We start from the raw sequence: 27025 nt of genomic DNA on the forward strand, positions 1-27025 counted from the left end.
GATGAAACTTGAAATTGTGGTATCAGGTTAAGCACACAGCAAAACCCTACTGGCCAGAACCTGAGCCTTTTTAATAGAAAACTAATACATCTCCCTTTGACACAGCCAATTTTGTGCCTGTTGCTGCTCATCAGCCACACATGCACAATACTCCACGTGCACTCGGCTGTCGAGTCAGTATCGGCCTGATAGGCACACCTGGAGAACACTCTGTGATAGCTCAGAGTATAGCACCTCACAGAACCAACAGCATGGTTTGCCCACCACCACCACGCAGTCCTGCAAGCCACTGCACACACTTAATTAGACACTCAACAGCTTCCCTCAAAGGCCCAGAGAAATCAGAATTTGTCATCACACAGTAGATGTTGAAAGCCTTGGGGGATGTTTACTTCAAGTGTGTTTACTTGACTTCTGATTCATTCCACTAATGAAGAGCTATTGCTTGAAACTCTTCAAAAACGTAATTTTCTGGACAAGAAAACTGAGTAAACTAAACAGGTATCTACCAGGAACGGGGCAAACACAGCTGAGCCTGCTTTGGGCTGGGGATGGGCTTCCTCAAGATCCCTTCCATGAGGTGCCTTGCTCCAAGCCCAACCATGGAATAGCACCAGAAGAGGTTTCCCAGTTCCCAACCTGTTCACGTGAGGCCAAACTTGAGTAGGTTGCCATTAAGCTCTAGTTCCTCTTTCCACCTCAAGCTGTCTCGAGCACAGCACTTCCCACTCTGTTAGATGGGCACTGCAGAAACTGTAAAGACGGCTCATGCTAATTGTTCACTCTGAGGTCACATCCACCTATCAAACACCCATCTGGGGCTTCTGCAAGATTAAAAAAAGAGAGACAAACAAGAGGATTATTAAAAATTTAACTATATACCATATTTATTATCAATCCACAGGATAATCTGATTGCTACATGAGCTCATAAAAGCTATTTCACCTTTACAAAATTAAAAAAAAAAATGTGCCACAAGGATGTAATAACTGCTGATAACCAAGGACTGATTCTTAAAATTATAAATTTGCTGTAGAAAAGATTAAAAAAAATTATATTCACTTTAGAATTTTATTTTGAATAAAATATTCCCCTGTATAAAAAATAAAAAAGCTTGCTCTGGTTAGAATTAGAGTATTCTTCTTCTTCTTTTTTAAATCTGGGAATTTGCATAATATCTCTGTAATAGTTTTTTTTTTTTTTCCTATTGTACCACGCGGCATTCAAGCATAGCAGATTAGAAAACAAACATGAGAAAAGCAGTCTTAAAATGTATGAAATCCACATGGGAAGTTTTAACTTCCTTTCCTTTCCTCTATTCTTTAAAGACACTTTAGCAAGAATAGCCTTGGAAAAGAATACAGGTGGGGAGGGACCTTCAATGTGCCATTAAGTAGAGCAAGGTAATAAAAGGCCTTTCATAAGTGCTTTCTTAATAAGGTGCAGAAGCAGACTGCAACGTTGCTAGTACTGCACTATGTACAATATTCACAATAGATTTTTTTATTTAAAAATATTCCAGCTAGTTCACATTTTCTCTTCCATTCTGAGGCTTTCAGTTCCATCACAGCCTTGACAGCAAGAAGCGCAGCAGCACCACTTCCCTTGTGGTCGGTTGGTCCTCATATGAAACACTGGAACCTGTGAGTGGGCCAAAGTTCTTGGGTTTTTCCTACCTAGCAACCTTGGAAGTCCGTCTGGGTTCAGGTGTACATACTGACGGCTGGAGTCCTGAGTTAAAAACACTCCGGCACTGGAGTCGGACACAGCAATGTTTTATATTGCCAAGGCTTTCTTTACCTTAGATTTGTCTAATGTGCGTCAAGGGATGAACCTCTCCTAGAGAAACATAAAATACAAAACCAAACAAAACGAAGCTAAAAAACACACTGTCAAAGGCTTAGCAGCTCTTGACTCTCGACTGGGTGATGTCTGACGTTTTCTTGATGACACTTGCCCGCGTCTCGCGGTCTGGCCGGCTGCTGCTAGTGGAGGCTGTGGACACTACTTGTGGCAGGGGGATGTCTGGGAACGGGGGCCAGGAGCTGTTGTAAGGCAGTGGGCAGCTTTCTTCTTTGATGGTCACCTGCAGGTCAGGCTTGTTGGCAACGAAAGTGGCCATGCTGGGAAGCGTATGAGAAGTGTTCCTCATTCCCAGATTGCTGAGATACTGTTTGCCTTCAATGTTTTTCTTCTGCCAATGAAGTCGGCCCTACAAAGGGGAAGAAGAATGAGGAAAGAATACATGAGTGAATGCACTTTGTAAGGTGCTCACGGGAACAAGATGAAGACAGAAACATCCACAAATTGCACAGGAGTTGCTCCCTCTCTAAAATCCTACCTGCTGGCATTGAATGTCTTTGCTAACTTTACTACCTGCTGACTTTGAATGTCTTTGCTCTCTGACATTTCTCTCTTTAGGAAGTCCTGTATCTGAACCTTGGTGGCTTGCTCTCCATCACTCAGGAGACTCTGCCCACTCTTCTGATGGAAAAGGAAGGCCTTACTGCCAGGGTGCCAGACACAGAATCGGACACAGAAGACCAAAAACTCAAGAGCATCAAATGGAAGTCTCCTCCATTACTGGGGAGAGCATCCTCCTGCCAACAGGCAGGTACAGAGACTCAACACCTTTCAAACAGCACCGCCCACATTGTCAACACAGGTAAGGCTGCTGGGAAAGTCAACGTCCCTTGATAGCATGTCCAACATCACAGCTATGAGGTTTGCCAAGGGAACACGAGCATCCTTTTCCTTCCACATCACACATGCCACAACGGCATGTTCTGTCAAAGGAGAGTCCTCGCTGGGTTTGGGGAGCCATGGAGCTCCCACCTCAGTCGCTACTGGTGAAGTAGCTGGTGAATTCCCACACTTCTCCTTTACCGGCTACACAAACCCTCCTGGGGCATTTTACTGAGCTTCCTGCTTCACCAAAGCAGGAAAGAATAGCAGCCCATCCAGCCCTCTGGTGCAGGGCAGGGCAAGAAACACTGTTATAACCACGCTGGCAGCAGGTAGCTGATGCTGAGCGCTAACTTGGTCTTCACTTCTCAGGAAAGCCTTTTGCCTCACATACCTCAAATGTTCAAGTTGCATTTCTATCATACATGTAAACATTTCCTCCAATTGTATGAGCTCAGATGCCATTTAAGGAAAACAAAGTGAGCGCGCTTCCAGCTGAGATGAAATGCTCACTGCCCAGCAGTGTCAATGCATGGTGCACACACACACATAGAGCACATGACAAAGGCCACTGGGTTGCTCTGTATTCACAAATTAGTTGGCACTGTTGATGGTTCGACAGAGTATTTTCTTATGCAAATTTATCGCCTTGTAGTTATGACAGATGAGGAAGAAGGAACTTGCAGAGATATCCGTTCTGCTAGGAAATCATCCAAACATATGTATCCTTTGAACCTTTCTAGTTTTTGTTTTTCTCTCTCAGCTTTTAAAACTGAATGTTTCAGTGGTAGGCAGTTGCAAACGTAGAAGACAAAAGAATACCTCTGGACATTATTTTGAGATCTTGCCCCAAAATGTTTAGACTTCAGAAAGCACTTACCTCTGCATTTTCTTCATCGCTTGGAACGCTGTCAGTCGTTTCACTTTCTGTCAAACAAAATGGAAGCAAAAATGAAACTCGTGTTATTTTATCTACAGTAGCAAGATCCAGCTCAAGAGGCTCGATCCACTTCAAAGAAGTACAAGCAAACAGAGCCAAGCCAAACAAGCAGGAAACAATAGCAAAGCACGGACCCCCTGTGCAAAGTAATTGAAGGGCTAGACCACAAGGCATCATTGAACGACTGGAGCAAATTCACATGGTTATCACGGTTAATACGGACACACCCTGGGAAAGACAGCAACAGAGGTGGAAGCAGCAGATCTGTGTAACTGCACATACTTCTGGGCAGAGGGAGGAGACTCCTGCTGGCAGGGAATGCCCCCCTCCCTCACCTGCTCTGGGCAGCTTGAGGCCCAGCTATGGGCAAAGTCCTTTCCAATCCTTATTTTTATCTCGCTGCAAAACCATCTACAACTCCACCCCAGAGGAGATAAGTGTGTTTTTGTTTCATAAACTGTTATCTCAATCTGCCGCCTCAAGGGCTCGTTGCCACTTCTTGCACTTTACTACTGCTGGTTTACTTCGCTTTTATTTCATTCTTGCCACCCTTGCCCAGTCCTTCAGCCTGTTTCTCTGCCCTCCACCCATGACTCCAGCACAGAGAAATGTAATGACATTCTGCACCAAAGCAGGACAGCCCCATCGCCTCTCACCCCTCCCTACTGCCTCTCTGGCCCTCACCATTTCAGCCAGAGCACAAACACACAAATACACACACAAGCTGCCACCCCTCTGCACCAAGGGACAGGCCAGCAGCTCCAGCAGGACAGCCATCCTCCTGCAGCTCAGCCTTGCTTGCAGAAGAGCCCGAAACCCAGGGCTTTCAGCTGTATTTTCAAGCCCTCTAGATGTCCCTGCTTGAACAGTGGTTGGACCAGAGGAGCTCCCCTGCGAGTCTCCAGAGCTCTTGAGGCTCGGCTAAGGACGAGGTTTGGGCAGAGAGCCATAAACTTATGGTCTGAATTGCTCCTTCAGACGTAAGGATCTAAACTGCACCCAGCATCCTGAAGCAAAGAAGCTGGCAGCTCAGCTACTGAATGCTCTGACTGCCACAGCTGACACTTCACCTACTCCACAAGTCCCAGTCCCAGCATGCGGCAAGCAGAGGATCTAACTGTGAAGCTCTGTGAAGTTAACACTCTGCAGGGCTCCTCATCCACTGGCCCAGGTAAAGAGAGATGTGACAACGTGATAAAGCTGGTCCATTAAGCCAGACTGAGGGGAGAGAGAGGGGGGGAGAGGCAGAAAGTAATCTGTACAGAAGGAGAAATGGCCCTGGAGATAGAGTCAATAAGAGGGATCAACACAGAGACAAGAAGCAGATATTCCTTGACATGAAGAAACATGTGGCAACAAAAAAAGGGTGATGCAGATGAAAAGGAATCTATCCTTGATGTTTATACATAACAAAATGCTGAGCAAGAGATAGCACTATAGTTAGCATAGCCAGGGAAGCAAGCCACTTGGGGATGGAAAGTTAGAGAGGCTATTTGAATCAGGAAGGTTATTTGAATCGGTGTCAAACAAGACAAGGTTGACAAGAACAGCCTTGGTACTAAAAAAACGGATTTCATAGATGTCAGTGGAAATCTGAGGAAACTCGTAAGGGCCAGACATATCACTTGCCTGTGTAACCTCAGAAAGGAACTAGAGGTGTTTTTGAAATAAAGCAGATTTATGTAGGACAGCTGATACCTCCAGCTACCGTTTGTTGTTGTTGTTGTTGTTTCAGAAGAGCTAAACTAACTGCTCTTGCACAGCTGTTCTGGTCATGCTCCTCCCTGCCAACCCATGGCAGCACCTGACACAGGAGGCAACTCCACTCAGCAAAGCCACGAGGGCAGGTTCAGGGCTCCTTTATGGACTTGTGTGTAACAAGATAAAATCCGAAACAGTCACAAGAACGTCCTACAAACGTCAGGGTTCTGACAAACCCTGTGGTGAAAAATGTGACATTTGTTCCTATGTCCAGTTGGACCATGTTCTCTCGCTTCGATTTATGCCCATTGCCTCTCATCTTCCCTCCACGCCTCACTGTGAGGAGCTGTGCTCGACCTTCCCAGTACCATCCCTGTAGGTATGGACAGGCTGCTGTGAGGGTACCAGGACCTTTTCTTCAAGCCCCAGTCCCTCAATCAGCACTTCCTCACAGGACAACTGCCCCAGCCCCTGACCACCCTGGCAGCCCTTCCCTGCACTCGCCCCTGTTTGTTGCTTTCTTGGCCTGGGGGACTCAGAACCAGGCCCTGTGCTCCAGCAGCAGCATGACAAGCGCTGAGTAGAGGGGGATACTCACTTGCCTAGATCTCCTAGCCATAGCCCTGAAGGCTGCTGGCCTTCTCTGCAGCCAGGGTGCTCTGCTGGCTCACGTCCAGCTCCCTGCCCACCCCGCTTTGTGCAGAGCTGCTCCTCACTTCAGCAGCCCCAGCCTGAATCGCTGCAAAGGGCTCCTCCTTTCCAAAAGCAGGACTTTGTGTCAGCTGAACTGGCTGGACTTGGTGATCTTGAAGGGTTTTTCCAAGCTAGATGTTATCATGAATCTGTGAATTTCCTAAGGTTCCCATTGGCCACTCTCCTGCAGCCTCTCCGCTTTTTTCTGGACTGTGGCCCTGCCCTTGGCCATATTGACTGGTGCCCTTTATTTGTGTCTGCTGTAAGCTTCACAAGTGTGCACTCCACCACCTCCTCTGCTCGCTGATGAAGATATTAATCAGGACTTGTTCCAGGACAGACCATAGGAGTACTCTATGTCTTGCTGGCCTCTGGCTAGACTAACCAGGATCCTCAAGAGCTGTCTTAAGATGCATTTAAAGGCACGTCAGTGGCATGAAATCATCTCTGTGCTATCCTAGTTATGAGTTAGCAGGTCCTGATATAAGTTAGGTCAGCTCAAGACCACCAGGACACTAAGACAACATAAGGGGATAGCAGAACAACTTCAGACATGCTTCATTTATGCAGACTTCTTGCACTGACTTTAGGAAAGGTAGCTCAGGACTTGCTCATGTCTGGACGATTCTCTTGTCACCATATACATCCCTCCCTATTGTCACAGACCAAGCAACCGCCACGACTTCCAGAGCTAGACAGTGACTCTTGTTTGCATCCAAGAACTTAGATCCTTCAGCCGATGTTAAAAGAAAGCATTGTTGCCACATTCACATAGCCAGGGAAAGTTTTGCAAGAAGCATTTGGAAGAAGGACAAGCATTTCAAAGGCCGCGTCTCCCACTGCTAATACGTTAGAGCACGCCCACCTGGTGCTGTGCAAAGCCCTTCTAAATGCTCTGGCCATTACAGACTAAACATGCTGGGAAGCACGATCATATATCAACGTGTGTGAGACTAACATTGGAGGCTATTCAAAAGAACATCAACTATTCACCCAGACCCAAAGATAAAAATTCCTACATTCATATTTTATGAAAATGTGTCTGGAACTAATTCAGCCTAATGAGTCAAAGACAAAACCATGTGTAAAATAATAAATTGCACTGGGAAGAATTAATGCTCAATTTTGCCTAAAAAGATGACTTTTCTGTTTCTGCCTCAGTATCCTGAGGCTTGCAAGTTAGCAATATGTTAAAAAAGGAAGGACAGGTTGGATATGAAACTTTTTCTACTTTCAAATGTGGTTTTGCCTTGTTTCCTACGGAAATAAGGCTTATGTGATTGCAAGGACTCTATATAGCGTGCCCATGTGTGCATTTATATCTGTTCTCCCCTTACAACTTCTGAATACGTTGTCAGTCTTAGATAAGGGATTAATAAGTGCCAAGACTCTTAACTTCCTACCAGTTTTATGAAAATAATGGGCCAGATAAAAATGAGAAACCATTAGCACCCTGACTCAGGGGAAAGCTTGTTATCTCAACCCTTACTAGATATCACAGTATCCAGATGGGAGACAGACGTTGGAAGCAAGACCTCCACAGACCACTTGTTATCAGTCACTACATGGCTGTTCTAGTCTGCAGACTATATGCAACAAGACACATCCACTCCTCCAGGGCCCTCAGCTTCACATTTACATTATACATCATTAGTGCAGCCCTTAGTGCTCTGTACCCACTGTGGTAGGCATCACGGAAACATGCATCAGAGATGACCTTTTATCTTTAAAAGGTCAGGGTGCAAAGGGGACACAATATATGGGCAACGTACAATTTGTACCACTGAAAATGTCCCTCTAATAAAAGATGACAAGATATCTCTGCACAACATCTGAAAAGGTTATTTTTCCATTAATCACAGGCTACACACTGCAGCTTACATTTCCATCCTTAGATCTGCTGAGTGGTTTCCCAAGGTAAGATGAATATACAGGACTGCGAATTTTTGAGTTAAAAATACAAAAGGCAGCGGAACAGACATTTCTGAATCTGTACCAGCTCCCCTGGAAAAGCCACTCTTTCCCCTGTGGTGACCCCTGCCTCTTGGCTTGACACTCCTGAGCAAATCGAGTATCTCCCAAACATTTCCAAAAAAGAAACACCCGGATGCTTACCTGCATAGGACGAGACAGGAGAGATCTGTAGGGGGTACAGTTGGCTCATGCTGAGGGGCTGTTCATCACTTTCCGTTGTCACCTCTACTACCTGGCAAACATCTGGAGGATTGGCAACTATCACCTGCTCCTCACTGCTGCCATCAAGGTGCGGCTGTCCTACAACTTGGAGTCAGAAGAAAAAATTGATTACTCGTTTTATGTCGACTCTGATGAATCTCTAAGAGCTTGTCCTTGGAGACTGCTTGGTATTTGAGTGAAATGCAGTCTTTAATATAGCCTCAGCACTTTCTTCCACGTCCACCACCTGCTTTCAAAGGGACTTCTATAGGAAACCTGTGTGACATACTTAGTTTCCATCACCTTCAAAGACATTTCTTTTCCACTTGTGACAACTGAAAATACCTAACTTTTTCCTGGCTCTCATTCAAAATGCCCTCGAGCCGTCCCCAGCACACCAGCTGTCCAGACGCTTTCCCAGGGAAGACCACGGCCACCCCCTCCCTTCACCAGGGCATACAGACCACGGCAATCTCTCCTAATCTGGGAAGCATCCTCACCCAACAAGCTGCCCACGTCCCACAGCCTCTGGATGCTCTTGTGTAAATTATGCATCATGAAAGCAAATGGGTCAGAACAGGCGTGCGGAAAAACAGCCACCTGGTCATGTAAAATATGTTAAAAAGCTGATTTATACATGACATGAATCTGCCAAAAATTTCCTCTCCAATCAGATGCTTGTTCTTACTGATCCTCGCAATGCCAGTGGTGGCATGTAGAAAATCACAGTTGTACTGCTAGTCTGTAGTCCCTGTGGTCTGTGACTGACAGCTACAGTCTGGTTAGTTATTAACAGATGGTTTTCCTATTCCCCCATGCACATAATATTTAATACCAAAGAAACATTACTTATTTCTACAAAGTGAAAGCACCATGGATGCTTTGTAAGCGTCCCAAAATACTTTGCAGCCACTAGCTGTGCTACAGAACACCCTTTTGAAACAGGGGAATAAACTTAGAAGTTACTTAGCAAAGAAGTACTGTTGTAAAAGCCAAAACCTCAGTTATCTGGAGCATCTTGAAACAATTCCCTTTGTCTTGTACAACCTCCCCTTTTGATCCCAGCAGCATGAACACATGACTACTGCATTAATCCAGCACTGAGCTGAAAGCCACTAGCTAGATCAGGACAACATGGATGGACAGAGAGACCTCAGGGGATGGCTAACCTGAAACCCCAGCTGTCCAAGAGAAAGGGAAGGACTACAGATATTCTTTCACTGGACCACAAAACATCAAGAGAAACAACCTTCATACAGATATATTCCTACCAAATTCAACAAGAGCTTGGAAAGATTTTGTGCCGGAAGAAATGTTTCAGATTTATTTGTGTTTTGTGAACTATTTTTAGTCTTAAACACGCTGTACAGTGATAAATGCCTATTTTAAGTTTTACATAGGAACAACTCTACTAAATCTTTCAGGCCCCAGTAGTCCATTCCACCTGGTAATGTCATTCTGGAGCTGGCCAATACTGGAGTTTCAAAGGACAGCCACAATTAATTCACCGAGCTATATGGTATCATTAGGAATTGAGACAGCACGTTTTTATTCTAGGTTCATAATGGAGAAAAATGTGGTAAGTGAAGCACAGTACATCTTGAAATTCTTCTGTTAAGTGACCTAAGTAATCTGATTATTAATTAAAAAAAAAAAAAAAAAAAAGCAAAAGATAGTATCTTTTTCTGGACGGATTCAGGTAAATATACATGAATGCACATGTATACACACACAACCCATTCCTGCCTTCTATCTTTAGACAAGGTAAGAACACGATGTTTTGGAAAAGAAAAGTGACAGGTTTTTCTCCCAGGGAAAAGCTTTGTGAAGTGCCAGCCAACTTCTGGCAACTCCCCCAAAGCCTGGGGGATGTGCATTCTGTGAGACAATTCCAACATATAGAAAATTACATACATACCAGATAGTCTTTTTTTTTTTTTTTTTTCAGTTGGCCCACTACAATTACTACCATTTTGTTCTAGACATTTTATTATCAGTTTTCCTGGTTCTGAAAGGACCTGCTTTTTATTGGGCGGAGGGGGCAGGAGCACATGCGTGTGCACACTCACAAACACACACACACAGAGTTAATTTTTATCCAGGAGAAACCAGTATTGTGCAACACTGTTGGGATAAGAACAGGCCATCTGCACTGTTTTATCTTTCTCTTCAAGACCTGAAGAATTCTTACCCACCCCACGAGATAATTTCAGTGCAGCAAAAAATACTGCTCACTTGGGCAATGTGCCACCACTCTTCCTTGAGCTGCACGTATGTCAGAAGCACTGCAAGTGCTGTTTGTCTTTTCTCCCTGCCAGTTGACTTCCCTCCTTTCTGCAGAATATATCTATCTATTTTACCCTTTCCCCCCTGTTTACATTAAATACCAGCCTGGAGTACTAAATAAGGACTTCTCTCCTCAGACTGGATAAGCAGCACACTCACAAGCCATTAATTAAACAACACTGGATCACAGTTACGCACCCAAACCTTGTTGTTCCACCTCTGAAAATGGATGCTAGGTCTATCCACAGAAGCAAAGGGAAAAAAAAGGCTAACCAGACATCTCCCTTGTGAGCTCAAGGAAAAATGAAGGCCCTTAAGGTGCAAACTCAGTTCTGTTCCTCTGAACATCTTGCTCGGTTTCCACATCAGCCCCTTTACCAGTTTTACGTTGATGTTACCAGTATGGCTCCTGTCCTGTAAATTACTAAGATCTGCTATGGTGCAACATGCATTCATCTCACAATAAAATTTAACAGGAGTTCAGGATACATTGCACTGTACAAAACTGAGCTGTTGCAGCAAAATTACTGTCTTGGATTTGGGGGAACAGCAGGTACATTTCAAAGAATGCTGTTAATTGATCTCTGTTTGACTTTAAGGTTGTAAAATAAAGCAAAAGTGTATGAAGCTTCCTTGCTGGGGCTGCATATCAGCTTTGGTGTATTTCGGATTTGTTTATGAGTCAGTCAGTAAACATACCACAATACTGTGCTATTCCTTTGAGTTATAAAGCCCTCTGTAATAGTAGGAGCAAAAATCATGCCCCAATACTTTTACAAAGCAAGAGATGATTAAATAAACTACCATAAAGAGAACAAAAGTACTTCTAGACCATAAAAGTACTTGGAGGAATGACTTCATGAAAAGCTGTGTGACCAAAAAATTGGGTAGCAAAAATAGTCACTGCATGTAATTTCTGCCATCTTTGCATACAGAAGATTAATATATTTTTCAAACACTTCTTCCTCATATATAAAAGTGGAATTCTAGAGAAAATGTTACACGGCTCACATTTCTAAGATTCCTCACTACAGTCACAACCTTAGCTGAAAAAGAGCTGTCAAGAACAGCCCCATTATTCTACCAAGGTCCAATTATTCACATTCTTCAAAGATGACATCTAATTCCTAACGTACTGGTTTCTAAATACAGTCTTCACTGATCTTTCTTGTTAGCTCTGTGATGTTAAGAACGGACTCTGATACTGAGGTAAAAGAACTGAGGTCCTTTATTTCATCTGTAGGTTTAAATTCACAAATAAAATGTTAACCTATACAAACCTGTTCTTTGAGCAATGGGAAACTGTGATCCAACTTTGGTCTAACTCCCACAGACACTGGCTACAATATCCTCATAGCTGAAGACTAGCCTGTATAGTAAGTTAATGTTAGGAAAAGCCACCTGAAGAAGTCTGTAAAAGCTTTGATCTCAGGGGAACAACCATGCTGCAGAAGTGCTGCTCACTGTCTCGGCATGGTGGTGGGGCTGGCCCACAAGCAGGACCTTGCATGTCTTGGGCTAGCAAAAAGCATGTAGACAATTTTAACTGTGTTGTTTTCCAAAGTGCAAAATGCTGCTGGAAAGGTGAGTTTGGCAGAGTCAGAAGTTTATTTCTGGTACCACCTATTTCATGAAATCGTGTTTTAATTCACCTGTATGCTTAGCATATATGAAAAGCATAGTAGTACTTACCTACAATGTTCACTGTACTGTCAACTTCATTTTTTATACTGGAGGGCAGGAAATAGTCAGAAGTGACATCATTTAGCCCATTAATCCCAAAAGATGATTCAACTGGCTCTTGCTAGAATGAAAACAGTACAGTTGGGTCAGGTTTGATTTATTTTAGGAGCCTGGACTCAGTTCATCCCTGTTTTCTGAGATGGTAATAAATTAAATCGCTTCTGCCTGCTGCATAGCCACTGCTCTGTTAGACACAGTTTCAGAACGAGTAATTTGGCGCTCTGAGAAGCAGCCAGAGTTTATTCCACTTCCAAATCTTCAGCTTTGAAACTAAAGCTATTTTTAATTTTCAGATTTAGAGTGAGCCTTCAGAGAGCAAGAAATTAGTGTGCTATTTACTACAAGAGATTAACATTTGGAACAAACAAAGAAGAAACATTGCTTTAAAATGTATTCTATTTAATATTCATCCTTGCTCCCTTCCAAACATGCCGTATCTCTTAGCGCTCTCTTAAAGGAAGCCTTAGCTCCAGCATAGTAATTACTAAATTCTAGTCTTAATTTTTCTCTGCAGCAAGCCTGAAAGCAAACCAAGATGTTTACACTAAATACAGCCTTTTAGATCACATCATAAACATTACCACAGGGCAACAGCGTTGGGAAAACACCACCTGTTCTATATACACTGAGCTGTCCGCAAGACGCATACTCTGTAGGTCTGTTACACTCAAATGGGAATCTAAAGTCCTCCCTTCAGACTAGACACCAAAAATTTAATTCCACAAACTCAGGATTTCTTTAAAAAGCTATAGACTCTTTTAAAGAATTAACTACAAGTCCAACCTCCTCCCTGTTACGGGCTCCTTTATGGGGTTAGCAGATAGAAAGTCTAAAGCCTTCTGCTCCCGTTCTGGGCAGGCAGTGCTGCCACCAGAAGTGAAATCCTGCATCGCTCCTGTCCTCACAGCATCTGCAGAGAGGTGCAGAACTGCTGGTGTGATCTGATGCCACAGTATGCCCATTTTTGCTACTCCAAATCACTTCATCAAGCACAGGGCAAAGGCAAGCCTCAAGGCTTGTGGTGCCAGCCCTTCACAGTACGAACCGTATGAACTGTTACCGTGGGGACGAAAAACCAGAGGAGAGTAAAGCACTAGTGGCAACCGGTCTTTGATGAGCCACACTGGTAGTGTCAGCCCACAAGTCAAAGGACCGGAAAAACAGCAAAAAAATAAAATTAGCTGCTATTGATCCATCCACAAATACCGACTGCAGAGACAGATGAGGACTCTGCACCGGAGCCCTGGTGTTGTGCAACGCCCTGGCAAACGCAGCAGCCCCCATGGGAATGCTGCTCACACTGTAACTCGCTCAGCTTTGCTGAGGCTTAGTTACAGAAACGTTTATTTAGCTGCCCTATCAAGCTGCAGAAATAAATATTCATCCTACAACTCAGGTGATGGTGCCAGATCCACAGAGGGACGTGGACACTGGCACAGTCGATGTTAAATCACTTAACTTTCCAGTTATGCCTGAAGGAAGCTAAACTGAAAGGACAGGGAAAGGTGTCACTTCGACCTAAACAAATGTCTGAATGGGAAGCTGCATGCATAGCCAAAACTACACGTAAGAGAAGGTAGAGATTAAGCCCCATGCAGTCATCTCAGCCCTGAACTCTGTCTCCAAAGGAAAGAGCCTGTTTCTCTTTGGGCTGCTCAGGTACCTATGGCCTCTCCTCCATTTGCCCAAAAACCCAGGAGATTCATCTGCAAGGTGGAGACCCGCTCTCAGCTCCTTTGCCTGAAGTGGAGCAGGGATTAGGTGCAGGCCAGGCCTCACACCCACAGCGGGGATGAGGAAGGAAGCACCCTCACTGAGCACCCTGCTCAGGCTTGGCCTCAGCAGCCCGGCAAGGCCTGGCACCAAGTCTCTCCAGCAAGGTCTGGCAGCTCTCCTCACCCCACCAGTGGTTGCCCTAGAGCTCTGGGCACCCACAGGGTCTGGCAGTGGTGACCCTGTTACCCTACAGCAGTTAAGAGGCTGGTCATGGAGCAGCCTCCCGCTCATCTTCACTAAGCAGAGGTTTTCCAGGCTCCAGCAAGGCTTTCAACGAAAACCACACAGCTCAGATCTCAGGAATCCACATCACCAAGCAAAGAAATTTAAGCGGCTTTCAAAAACGTGCGTTTGCATTAACTCATCCACCATCTTTCTTCACAGTTACTGCCTTCAGCACTCAACAGCCTGCCTAGCAGTGGCTGAGCACTGAATGAGCACCTATTTTATAAAGCCAGGTGTATTTGGAAGTCAACTCATGTACACATTTCTCAGAATAAAGGAGAACGGTCAGGACCTGGCCCCATATCAAAGCCTGCAAAAGGTAAGCAGCCATATCATAATTAGTGGCTGGCGAGCCATATACATGTATTCACAGCTATCAGTGGCAGGTGTATGTGCTGGAAGCATGGCCAGATCAGCCTGCTGCTGCTGCGTTGTGTGGCCCAACACTTCTGCACAGTTCAGGGCAACCAAGCTGGAAGAAGGCACCCCCAAAAGCTGTGAGCACCTCCCTGCAGGCTCCTACTCACAGACATAATGCTGTGTGTAATAATCTCCCCGACATCACTGGAACTCTCTCAAGTAGTATTGGTGAGATCAGTCTTAATGAAGAAGACAAGACTGTTCAAGCACCTCTACAGCTTTTAAGGTATTTAATATTTTGACTAAAATAAAGATTATGAAGAAGGGGAACAGCAAAGTGCTCCTGCCAGGTTTGGGAGGCATTGTGTGCTGCCCGACGCTGACCAAAGGACCTTACCAGAATAAAGGAGTGCTCTGACACGTAATTATACAAGTCACCAAAAGAGTTTTTGCCTTCCAAATCCAATTGCAATCAAGTCTTTTTACCAGGCCTCAAGCATTCACCTGGCTGAGGAATGAGAGCCACAGTCCCTGAGAAGTAAGCAGCAGAGGACGGACATTGCTACATGCTACTGCAGGCCATGCTTTCACTACTCCAATCCCAGATTTCAATGAAAGACCCAAGAACACAAACTTCAGTGAAGCCTGAAAGTCTGGAAACTTTGCAATTTACTTTATGAAAAAAAAAACAAATTGGACCAAATCTTGCCACTATTTAACAAGGATCTTCTTTGAGGGGCCTCAGCAGAACTGTGAAACCTATCAAATACCATGCTTTGTAGGGAAAGCAAATGGGAGTTTGGGTCCATGCTCTGAACAAGAAGAAATCTCATATGCTACCTGATGAGCTTTACAACTGAATTTCTCCAACCTACAGTGCACAAGATAGTGCAGCTCCGATAAAACGTCTCCCCCTTGCCTAAACGAAAATGAATTTCCAATGCCTTCTGCACAAAAGGTAGTTGCATTGTTCAGAAGCATTCCTTCCGTAATTACCTTATTTCTACTTACACAGACAAACAAATGGCAAATGTATTGCCAAAGCTGCCAGTTTTCCAACCTCCAGGCATTGCAACACAAGGGCTGTGTCAACTGATGACGTTAGTCATGGCTGTAACAGGCTTCAGGTTTAAAAAAAAAAAAATTCAAAATAACTGTAGCTACTTAACCAAACCACAAGCATAGGAGATTTGCAAATATCCACAACATACTACTGGGGCTATTAAGAAATATTGCAACAGATTGTTTTCACAAGCTCTTACAGTATTAACAGCCGCTTCTTACCTTAATTTGTTTGAATTTGTCGTCCTTCTCGGACTTTGTTTTTTTTCCTGCAACAACAGAAAGAAGATCTCTTAAAGTTCTCTGTGCCATGACTTTTCCTATATGCCTTCTATATCCACTAAGAAATAGCCCCCAAATGTGCCTCAAAATAGTAGCACCTCCTAAGAAAGGGAGAGCTCATTTTGTTTAATTTTAAGCTCACTATAAGGGCTGGGCAGTCAAAAATTTACCTTGAGCACTCGGGTTTTGTGTTTCATTTTTGAAGGACTGCAAAAAAGAACCATAAATGGACTAAATAAAGTGATCTCATTCAAAAAAGCAAGGTGAAAAATATGAAAGAGTGACATACTAAGCACCAGGGACTGTTAAAGGAAAAGCAAACTTGATAAAAATACTCAAAGAAAAAAAATATCAAAATGCATTCCTAATTGCACTTGAGACACTCTAACTGTAGCAACAGGAAAAGGGAGATCATTCTTTAACATGTGAAAAGAGATCACAGTAAACTTCAATGCATTTTTGTAAATGGTTGCAACATGGGAGAAGGATTATATATTATAATTAATGCAAAAGTGGTTTATGTAATCATGCTGGATTTGAGAATGCAGAAAAAAACCCAAGGTGTATGGCCCTCACCAAACCTCCCATGCCTCGGCAGACCTCAGCACTACTGCCCCTGCTGTGTCCTGAAGGGACCCTAACGTGAAAGCTCAGACCTGCTGATGCAAGCTCTGCTCTACCCTGCTGTTTGTACAGACGTGTCCCAGGAATTTCTCCCATCCGTACTACAAGACAGCACTTCGAATTAGAAATGTTTGCAGACAAATTCTTTTGCCCTCACTCATACATAAATATAGCCACATGCCATGTAGAAAGGGCAAGTGAGAATATATACAAGGCCCAGAGTATGTCAGTTGTATAGTAACTGGATTTGTAGTGGAATCTTCTCCTGCACGGAGCTCCAGAATCTCATTTTTCATGACGAACTTTTCTAGCTCTTACAGCTATGAGAGGAATCTACCACAATGGGACAGATTGTGGTTCATGGATATATGCCTGAATGTAAAAAATACAAGACAGATGAGAGATCGGAAACAGTTCCAAAGCAAAAATTCTACTTTTTCCAGACTGATCTTCATTTCATAGTATGATTCTGCCCGTGAAATGCCAGAGTTAAATGCTTCCAACCACAGTTACCTTAAACTTAAGATGTGCCTTTTACTTCTCAGTTTGAGAAAATAACAAATTGAGCACTAGGTGAACCGGATTTGATTTTAGAGGAGCATTATACATTGGGATTGCAGGTTATCTTTTAATCCAATACTTCTAGGCTCTAGAAGATACCAGAGGAAAAAGGAAGCCCATCTTCTACTCCATAAGACAATAACAAAGCCATAAAGAAACCGGTGTTTCTACTCAAAAAGAAACCACTCATGAGATTGACCTGGTGGTTGGATCTTCTCCTGGCATGTAGGAGACCTAAAGCCTACGCCAAATCTGAGGAGTTTAAACAGTTTCTCATGTCACCACTACCATGCCCTGGGGGCAAAGAGGACAGCCTTTTTTTTTTTCATGGCCTTGTTTAACTATGTAACTAAAGAAGTGGCTCCATGGTTTAACATCCTGAACAGAGATCCTAGGATGTCAAACCTGGGAGTTTGTTCCTTATATAGGAAACACAGATGCTGAATTTGAGCTCCCAGTTCCACATGACAGCTGAGTTTGGTCCCTGCAGCCTACAGAACCAGCTTTTCTATGTAGGCCACAGCTATGCTTGAGAGTACTGCTCCCACTCAGCTAAAAGGAGTGTGAGCTTATTTCTATCCTTGCTTGGAAACAGACAGAAAAATGCTTGTCACCATATTCTGAATGAGTTTTACTGTGCCAAATGCACAAATGTCGAACATCCTCTATTCAGCCCCCTTGACTGAAGGAGACCCAGTTCTCTCATGAGAGTTAGGGAATAAGCAGATATGGCTTTATGCTGCCTTCATTCACTAGGATACCTCACAGGGACTGAGATTTTGAAAGTGGTGCCACAGAAAAATGAATAGAGGCTCTCCCCTGTGGTATTCTCAGCTTCCTAAAACTGTGCTTTAGTTCAGCACTGTTATTAACACCTCCCGCAGGAAACATTTTTCCTGATTCAAGTTAGGGGTGTTTGTCACTCTGCAAATCTTCAGCTGCTTATGCCGTATCACTGTCCCCTATCAAGCTTGGCCCATTTGGCAGCAGTTACTGGCAGCCCCAAAATTTAAGCAAGCAAGGTACACGGGACTAGCATCTGAACACAGCTCCATCGGCTTTAACAGAGCTATCACCATTTACACAGACCACCAGTTATCGTGTCTCATCGATCCTCTCTCAAAGTAGCTTGTTCTCTTAATTGAATACAGCCCATTTTTCATGCAGAAGTTCCTAAGTTCTGGGGAACACCTGGATAGAACAGTCTGACTTTACAGCAGGAGACGTAAAATGGCACGTTATGCAGACCCCATAGCAGCAATGCACCCAACACCAATTTCACACTCGCAAACTCTCTCCTCTACCTTTTTTGGAAGGTCTTTCAGATAGTGGCAGCATCCGGTACACCCTGAAGGCATTGTTTCCTTTCTTTATACTTTTGTCCTTCACTTCTTCTATATCTGGCAGAGAGTTCATAGCACAGCGGAAGTTTGCTTTCCATGTCTTTGGATCAGGTTTATCTACCCCCGACTGGTATTTTCCTAAGCAAGAAAAGAGAGTTAGGCACACACGATGCATAACTGAATACCCCAGGCAGACTGATAGCAACGCAGGTTAACTCCAAGGCATTAGTCTTTGGTTCTCAAGACGGGCATTCAAACAACAGCTGAGGTTGCAAGAGCAAGCGAATTCTGCGACCTCATTCTCATGCATGTTTCTCGAACACATGATTAAAAACAGTTTCTGTTCAAGAAAGACTTAGGGCACTGCGGATCAGATGCAACTCTACAACAACGTGGAAAAGCTTGCACAGCATTTACCTTTATTATGTCTGGCTCAAATCCATAGAAACACATAAAAAGCCTAAGGGCCCAAGTCTACAAAGTGCTGAGCATGCTCTACTCCAAACAATTTTGAACCCGATCTTGTTAACGTTTAAATCAATTAAGTTTTACTGTGTACCTAAAATGCAAATGACTTATGGCCATTCAATAAAGCTGGGGAGTACTGCAGACCTTGAAAAAAGCACTTAGCCTCCCACAGATCTGGAAGCTTCAATTCATTTACTGTGTTAGTAAAAGCAAAGACATGAAAGGAGGAAAATACAACTCTTAAAGGGAAAACAAAGTGAAAACCTGTCCTGCAAAAAGAGAGTCCCAATACCTGTGTGAATTGCCCAGTTTCTAAATAAGGGAGCATCTTTTTCAACATCCCACCCATGTCTTGCAGCATGCATCCATGGAATCTGAAAAATCTTCTTCTCCTGGAAGGGAAAACAAACAGGAAATGCCGATATTGATTGACTTCAGGGATTTTCTGATGACTTTAAGTCACCCATTTAAAAATGCACTTCCAGCATCTGCAAATGTTTTGCTTCCTTCTAACCCAGTGCTGCTGTCACTGAACTCAACAGGAAAACATCCACTGGCGTCAGTGAAAGCAGAATACAGCCCCAAGTATATGAAATACTCAGATGCCCCTTCGTGGACTACGAGACTGGCAGCTTTCCAAGCTGACACATGGATAAAACATTCAGTGCTACACATTTTCTAAACATTCAAAACGAGGGCTAGTTTTGGCAGCACGGACACTTTTATGATTAAAAAAATCAGATACAAAAGTAAACAACCATAGGAACAGAGCTAATTCAAGGGATTTAGAATTCAGCCAGTAAAACTAGCATGGTGAAAGAAAGGGATATCTAAAATTTATGAGCTAATCAAACAGGACGTGTATCAAATGTAGACTTCTCTGCAGTGGGATAAAAAAAGATACAGGACACCCATGTGCAGGGGTGGAATTAAAAGTAGCCACACTTCTTTTAGCTCAGAAACTTGAGGTTGAAGAAAAGTAGATTTAAAGCAATCCAAAGGAAGGCCTGTTTGTTTGTTTACACAACACATAGTTAAACCAGGGCGTGCCTTATGTAGTGGAAGTATAAACTGATTCACAAAGGGAACAGAAAAACTTGTGGAAGATAAGTACACTGGTGACTGTCAAAGATGATGGGCTCATATGCAACTCCACCTCTGGGAGCACAATGCCTTTCAGAGCTCAAACAGCACAGGAGTGGGAAGAATCATATTCCCCCTGTGGTGTCTCCTGTACTCCTTCCAAGAGCACTTCACCCAGGCCATCATCAGAGATAGGATACTAGGCCAGATGGATGCTGGGTCAGATGTGCTTTCATATCATGTAACACAGGAAAGAATTGCTATGTAATGACCTAGGGGGTTGTATAAGAACACTCATGTCTGCAAAGCCATGAAAAAGGGTTTTGTTCCACAAACAAAATCCTCCTCTTGGGCAGGATACACCTCACCTGGCTTTAAATACAGATATCTTACACTGTAAGCGCCACCCCTACCGGTTTAGATTTCTTTCACAGCTAGTGAAGAGAAAAGCACTTTCAGGGCACAATTTCCTTTAACTCACCAACTGAATTACAACCCCAAATTGCCTCTTTCTCTCCATTAAGTGCAAACAACTTTAGACAGCAGCCCTTATTTAAATGACTGCTTTGTAGATGTCTAAGGTCGGCTGAGATAAATCCTTTGCCCTCCCCCCTTCCTCCAACAACAGCTTTTCTTCCTTGTCTGTCAGGTTAATATTTCACTAATGTCAAGTTAAGGTTTATTTCCTCTCCTTTCTGGGTGATCTTTGCTTTTTTGAGCCTGCATTTTTTTGTCACCTTCAACTATTTTCTCCTGTCCCTTCCCATTTACATTCATTTGTTCAGAACCGCATTCTTCCCTTTTCGCTTCATCTTTTAATTTGGTGAAATCACAGATCTAACGTGTTCTCCATTCTCCTGCACACTCTCACACACTCCTTCCTTTTCATCCATTCTTCATCATTTGCCTCATGTGCCTTTTGCCTCCTATCTCTTCCCCCTCTACATATTTAAAACATCTTAGAGGTATGCTCTCCTCTTTCCCCAAGTACAGTTGGTCTAAAGAAAGTTTCAACCCCACTTTCCTGTGGTCCACAGCTCTACTGTGTTCATCACCGTGAGAATAAGCTCTATTGCCTTTACTCTCCTGCAGACAGTGATTAGCCTGGAAAAAAATACAGGCCCATTAAAAAAATCTACAAAGAACTGCATGAATAGACCAGACTAAAAAGTCTTCTCATGTTTGGTGATAGGAAGAAGTTTCAACAACGCTACACGATGCTACAGAGGTTATTCAATTGATTTCATATTCTGCAATGACATCCAAGAAGTTCTTTAGGAACTTGCAGACTGAATAAGACTACAGATATAGCACCATGTCACCATCAGTGGTACTCACTGCTTCAACGAAGGTGCAAGGACCTTCTCAACTGCAGTCTACGTGTTCGTTACAGAAAGTTCTTCCTAATTCCAGGTGTCTGGGAGCACAAGGGCTTACAGCAAATTGTAATACAAATAACAAAATCTTAGAATCTATATGTATTATAACTTTAAAATATAAATAATTTTACATACAGAAACATTTTCTGACCAATTATGAAAAAAATCTGATTTTCTCTGAAGCCCCACAAGACTGCTTACTGCAACGACACCATGTGGCTGTGGTTCCACGGCGTTCTGCTCTAGTTCACCTAGATCCCCCCTATTTAAATATTATTTTTTTATTTCACAAATCCTTTTCCAGTTCATGTTTATTAATAATGAGATTAATAGGAAAAGGCTCAGCACTGATTTTTCTTAGACTTGGAAAATCAAGAGCTCTCTAATGCTGCACTTCATCACCGCACGTTCGTGTAGGAGTCTTGAGTTTGTATAAAAAGTTAGGCTCACCCAAAGTCAAAAGCACAACCCAGAAAACTGCTGCTGCATAACAGCAATTGCTGCCACAATCCAGTGGGGATATCGAAAGGGAAAAGGTGTCACATTCTTAGAAATAAGCAGGAAGAGGAAAACGGTATTGAACACTTGAAACCCTAACAGTGCAAAACACTCCAGGCAGGTGAATGAGCATGAGATCACAGATTAGTTAGAAAGTCACAGGACACATTTTAAATAGTGACCTCCATTTGGACGGTAATACTCCAAGCAGCCATCAAAGCAGCTGGCTGCCTCTCGGCTCCCGTTACAGCTACTCTGCATGTTTTCACTCTAATTTCCTTTTCCAGATCCATGAGGGACGCTGACCTCCCATTATCCCCCTCCTCACACCACCTCTGCCCTCTGCTGAACTATGTAATTTCCTTCACGCCTTCCAGTTTGCCTCCCAGGGATGGTAAAGAAATTCCCCTTCTCCCTTACGCTGTTCAGCAGGATAAAATGTTCACTAGGAAGGTGCACAAGGATTTATTTTTTAAGCCCTGTAGAGAAGGGCTTGTTCTGGTGGGGAAAACATTAACAATGCAGTGCAGAACAAAGCAGGAGGTATAATGTGATTAACTGACAGCAGAGGAAGGAATTAGGTAAGTCAGCTGTTACCTGACTTGTCATTTTTAAATGAGAGAGGTTTAATTCCTTCCTCGGTCTGGAAAAAATTCCCAAGAAAAGGCAGCCAATGACAAACATAGAGCCATATTCATTTCTTCACTAGTTAAATCTTATTTCCTTAAGAGCTGTGCACACAAGTGAGTGCCATTCTCTTGCAATCTGCCCCGTCTTCTTTTGTCCTTTGCCAAACTGACTGAAATATACAAACCCTGAAATCCTACAACTTCCAGAGTCAGTTCTGTCTGTACCGAGCGTGCTGTGACACACATGACACTTTATCATAGATTCCATGCATGGCTTTGTTTACGGTCAGGATTTACAGTAAAAATAGAAATATTTTTGGTTTAATGATTCATTGTTGGAATGGATTTTTAAGCATTTTTAAACAGAAACGCTCAGAAGTGCAATTAGCTTGAGCACAATAAAAGCAACTTGGGATGATACCAAATCTGAGGGTAGAGTGGGGAATCGGAGTTTAACAAACGTCAGTGCAGGCCACGTAGCCTGGTGCACTCCTCCTGATAGGGGCCAGAGCTTTGCTCTAGAAAAAAAAAAAACTCCATTTCAAAATGCTTTATTTGTGAGACAAGCATTGATCAATGTAGAATATGCTAACTAAGGACAAAATCCCCTACCGACTCTTGCATGCAAACAGCTTACGCCAGAAGCACAAGGCAGAAACCGCTGCAACAACACAATCAGAGAGCTGCCAGCACTGAACAACATGACATGCCTTGCAACACGCCTTTGTAGGCTACTGGACTGAACTTAAAGAGTGAATCCCTTAGCACAGAGGCTGTGTTTTCACACTGCAGAGCAAGTATGTTTCCAGGATGTACTGAGAAAGGTTACACGAACATAAGCTGCAAACACCACCACTACATTTAACAGTAACTTGCTCCAATCTGAAATACTGTGCCCTGATGGAGAAATTATTCTGGAATCAAACAGAGATTTTCCGGAAAGGACAGCAGAGGTGGATCATTAGCAGGAGAGACCTGACACAGAAGTAGAGATAGTAAAAGAGAAGAATCCATAGGGACCTGAATATGGTATTCGTATTACAAAGACAACAGTAAAAGCTGCTCTCTTCCTCCTCTTCAACTATGACCCCATTATGCAAGAACAAGGACCTACTCAAATTCACAGGGCAGGTAACTTGGGAATGGATAAAGCAATATTTATTTACCCAGTCACAGCATGTGAGAGTTACTGTTGCAGGATGTTCCTGAGAAAAAAAAAAATTGCAGTCGAAATTTATAGGGCTGCTGATAATTTTATAGTCACAAGTGTTTTTAGCTTTGGAAGCTGAAATAAAAATATTAATTGCCATTCTCCAGTGTTAAAAATTAACATCTAAGCCCAACATCTACTATCACAGGGAGAATACTAGACAAACTAGACTAGTGTCTTAACCAGAATGGCAGTTTCTATGGTTCTGCACCCACTTTACTGCATTTCTATTCATTTTGATGATAATGTGGGCTTTGTAGTTAAAACTGCTCCATTCTTTTCAGTATGGTGAATTGCACTTCTGCATACTGCAGAACACAGGTAGTATTTTGGGGGTTTATACTGTTCAAAGTCTCAAATACACCGTTTTATTCAGCCAATTAAGAAGAGTTCTAATTGGGTCCTAACATTTTGGAGTTGTGTTCACAGAGTATCTAGTGAACTAGATACTAGTGAACTAGTATCACTATGAGTCCTGGACAAGGAATAGTAGTTGGGGGCCTGGTACAGAAAAACTTATCTGATTTTTTCCCAGGTTCGCTGCTTTGAGAAGTGTAAGAGCATTCACCCAATTCTGAAAGAAGAGTCCATCACTTCAACTCGGAGGTTAATGCAAAATACACTATTCCACCTCAGAAGAGCATTTTGTTCAAAATCTCTCTGATGCTACTTGGTGAGCAATTTGTTCCAGCTTAAAAAAAAAACAAACAAAAAAAACTAACGGAGTCTTTGGGACGGTTTTTTCAAAAGAGTTGGAGGAGGGAAAATGCTTACAAACAAGCCACAAATCTAGCAGGCAAATACAGAGAGCTTCAGATCTGGAATGTGAGCCCAGAAGAACAGGTTCAGCAGGAAGCATTCAGCTTTGCCCTCCCTTCTTATGTTGCCCCCTCGAAAACCAGGAACACCGATTTACTTATGCAAACCTCTGACACTGCTATTAAGCACCTTTTTCACACACACACACACACGTGTGCACGTGCGCACACACCTTACCTTATTTATCCATTTCAGCCCCGGTATTGTGTTAGAATTTATTTGTTCCTCCAGCCATGGGCGCATCCGCATTCTTTCGACAGGCATTGTTACCTGCACTGCAAGGAGCTGAAGGGAACAAGGGACAACGTTACTTGTTTTCCTGGCAAAACCGTGGTTCTCCCATCTACCAGCACAAAATACAGACTTATTAAAGATTTGCAGGCATTGAACAATCGTAAACATTATGCAGACTTTGGATCTGTGTAGAAGCCTCCCCTCGGAGTAACAGAAACCGTAAAGCTTTCTCCTCAGAAGAAAACAGTCTCGGTACACCTGTATTAGTACACCCTTCACCTGAAGGCACAAGGCAATAGCAACAGCTCTTCTGCTTATACAGGCAGGACACCAGAAGCCACAAAGAAAATCTGTTATGCTCCAAGAGCCCTCTTTTTTTGGCCCGTGTACCTGTACTTGCAGAAGACTTTTTTTTTTGCTACAAAAAAAAAAAAAGTAACCAAAGGAAAGCAAAACAAAACAAAACACAGGAAACACTGCTGTACTAGCTAAAATGATGTATCTACTGACTCGAGTGTTTTCAGATGGCTGCTTCTGTCCCGTAGACCTGATTAAGAGAATGAAAAATATATTCACATCGCAATTATTTTCAGACAAGTTTGGTTCTGGCTGCACAGGACAACCCCTTCCAGCTTTCTCTGATCAACCCTGCCACTGATTTTTTTACTACATTTCGATACTGCTTGGCTGGGAAGCGAGTGCTCCACAGCCCCTCAGCTGCACCAGGCCGTGTCACACTATTCAGCAGGGCTCAAACCGACGTCTTTCTCTCTCACACACACGTGCACGTGACCCTGATGCCATTTCCCTGTTTAGAACGGTAAATTATTGACATAAGAGTCCAAAGTCTTGAAGCCAAGACAGATAATTTAAAAAACATTAACCTATCTCAGGCACCACTCCGAAAGTGCCAACCAGCACTAGATGCAGATGAAAGCACCGCATTAAACTCCTGTTAAGCAGCCTGCAATCAATCATTTCCACGTGCAAGTACTTGCATTTAGGCTTCTTCTTCTCTCCCCCACTACACCAGGCTCAGCTCCTTCCTTTCCCCTTTGTTCTTTACATCTGTGCTCACTGCATCATCCGTAACTTCTCTGCTCTGCTATTCTTGTCACCTTTGATCTTAAAAAAAAAAAAAAAAAAAAAAAAAATGAAAACACAGGAGAGAAAACAAAAAGACTAGGCTACATATTTGAAAGCACACAGCAATGACACAAATGTAAATGGGTTTGTTCTTTTTTCCTATGGGAGTACAGGCATCAGGCAGACTAACAATTAGGCAGTACCAAGCCCACACCCAGCACAAGAGGAAGAAAAACGTTCAAAGTTTCCTCTCATTGCTCTGAGGACATGTATTTCCTGAAACTAACAGGGAATTAAAACCTGAGAGCAACAATAAGGCTCCCTGATATGCTCAGAGAATTTACCAGCCGCAGCGCTCATGCTAATCTCTTAGCAAACTTATTGGCATTTTATTTATTGCTGTGCAGAGCTGGTCACTATAGCTTCAGCCTCAGCCTTTTCCAATGACCAAAAATGTCTAAAATAGCTCAGAAAATGTTTGCAACTGCTCGGCTCCCTTTCAGATTCATTTCAGATATGAAAAAGCAGCCAGCCCCAGAGCCCAGCAATGGTCGGATTCCGCTGCAAAGCCCCGGCCTGTGCAGGAGCAAAGCAGTTTTCTGAGTGATGGCGGCATGCTCCTAAAATGCACGATACCCTTTTCAGATATGCAAAAGTACGGGCCCTTTTTACAGCGCAGATGCACGCAGGCCCCAGCAGCCCTTCCAGCACCAACTGCCTTATCTCAATCACACAGTACCATCATGTCCCTCCCACTCAAAGCGGGGTCAAAGCTAAAAAATGCAAATGACTGTACTAAAAACGCGAGCACATTTCTATTCATCTGCCAAGGAAGGAGCATGTAGATGCAACTATCGCTTTACATGCGTTGCTTCTTGAGATTTCTTTAAATATATGTGAGCTTTGAGATAATTCCTGGAAACCCCATGTACAAGCTCCAGAGCTCAGTCTGAGCGCTCCCGTTTGCAGCGGGACACGTCTCGTGTTGTGGCTAATGAGCCTCTAAGACAAATTTCAAGCCTGTCTGAACGAACCAATTAGGCAAAAGGCGAGGAAGTTGTCTTGAAGGCAGCAAATCCCACTTGGGACGGGAATAAAAGGTAAAAGCTGCATTTGTGAACAAGCAGTGCACTGCAGGAGAGGAGAAAGCTGCCAACGTTACT

At 43.3% G+C, this 27025-nt stretch overlaps 1 protein-coding gene across 7 annotated transcripts in view; it reads right to left on the reverse strand.

Annotated features, from left to right (window-relative positions):
* Positions 1 to 859: 859 nt before the first annotated feature.
* Positions 860 to 27025, reverse strand: part of IRF2 (interferon regulatory factor 2) — a 40744-nt gene continuing 14578 nt past the window's right edge. For 5 of the 7 annotated variants that reach the window (XM_084518511.1, XM_084518512.1, XM_084518515.1 and 2 more), the window contains exons 2-9: positions 24720 to 24827; positions 19217 to 19316; positions 18418 to 18594; positions 15869 to 15915; positions 12173 to 12284; positions 8135 to 8299; positions 3566 to 3612; positions 860 to 2212 (exon numbers count right to left, since the gene is read on the reverse strand). In XM_084518511.1, coding sequence (XP_084374637.1) covers positions 1901 to 2212; positions 3566 to 3612; positions 8135 to 8299; positions 12173 to 12284; positions 15869 to 15915; positions 18418 to 18594; positions 19217 to 19316; positions 24720 to 24806 — 1047 coding nt within the window. In that variant the 5' untranslated portion in view covers positions 24807 to 24827 and the 3' untranslated portion in view covers positions 860 to 1900. Of the gene's footprint in view, positions 2213 to 3565; positions 3613 to 8134; positions 8300 to 12172; positions 12285 to 15868; positions 15916 to 18417; positions 18595 to 19216; positions 19317 to 24719; positions 24828 to 25286; positions 25632 to 25774; positions 25902 to 27025 lie in introns of those variants that run through there. The other 2 variants (XM_084518516.1, XM_084518517.1) reach the window with 2 other exon arrangements.

The sequence above is a fragment of the Aythya ferina genome (genome assembly GCF_964211825.1).
Source record: "Aythya ferina genome assembly, chromosome: 4".
In the NCBI taxonomy this organism is placed as follows: Eukaryota; Metazoa; Chordata; class Aves; order Anseriformes; family Anatidae; genus Aythya; species Aythya ferina.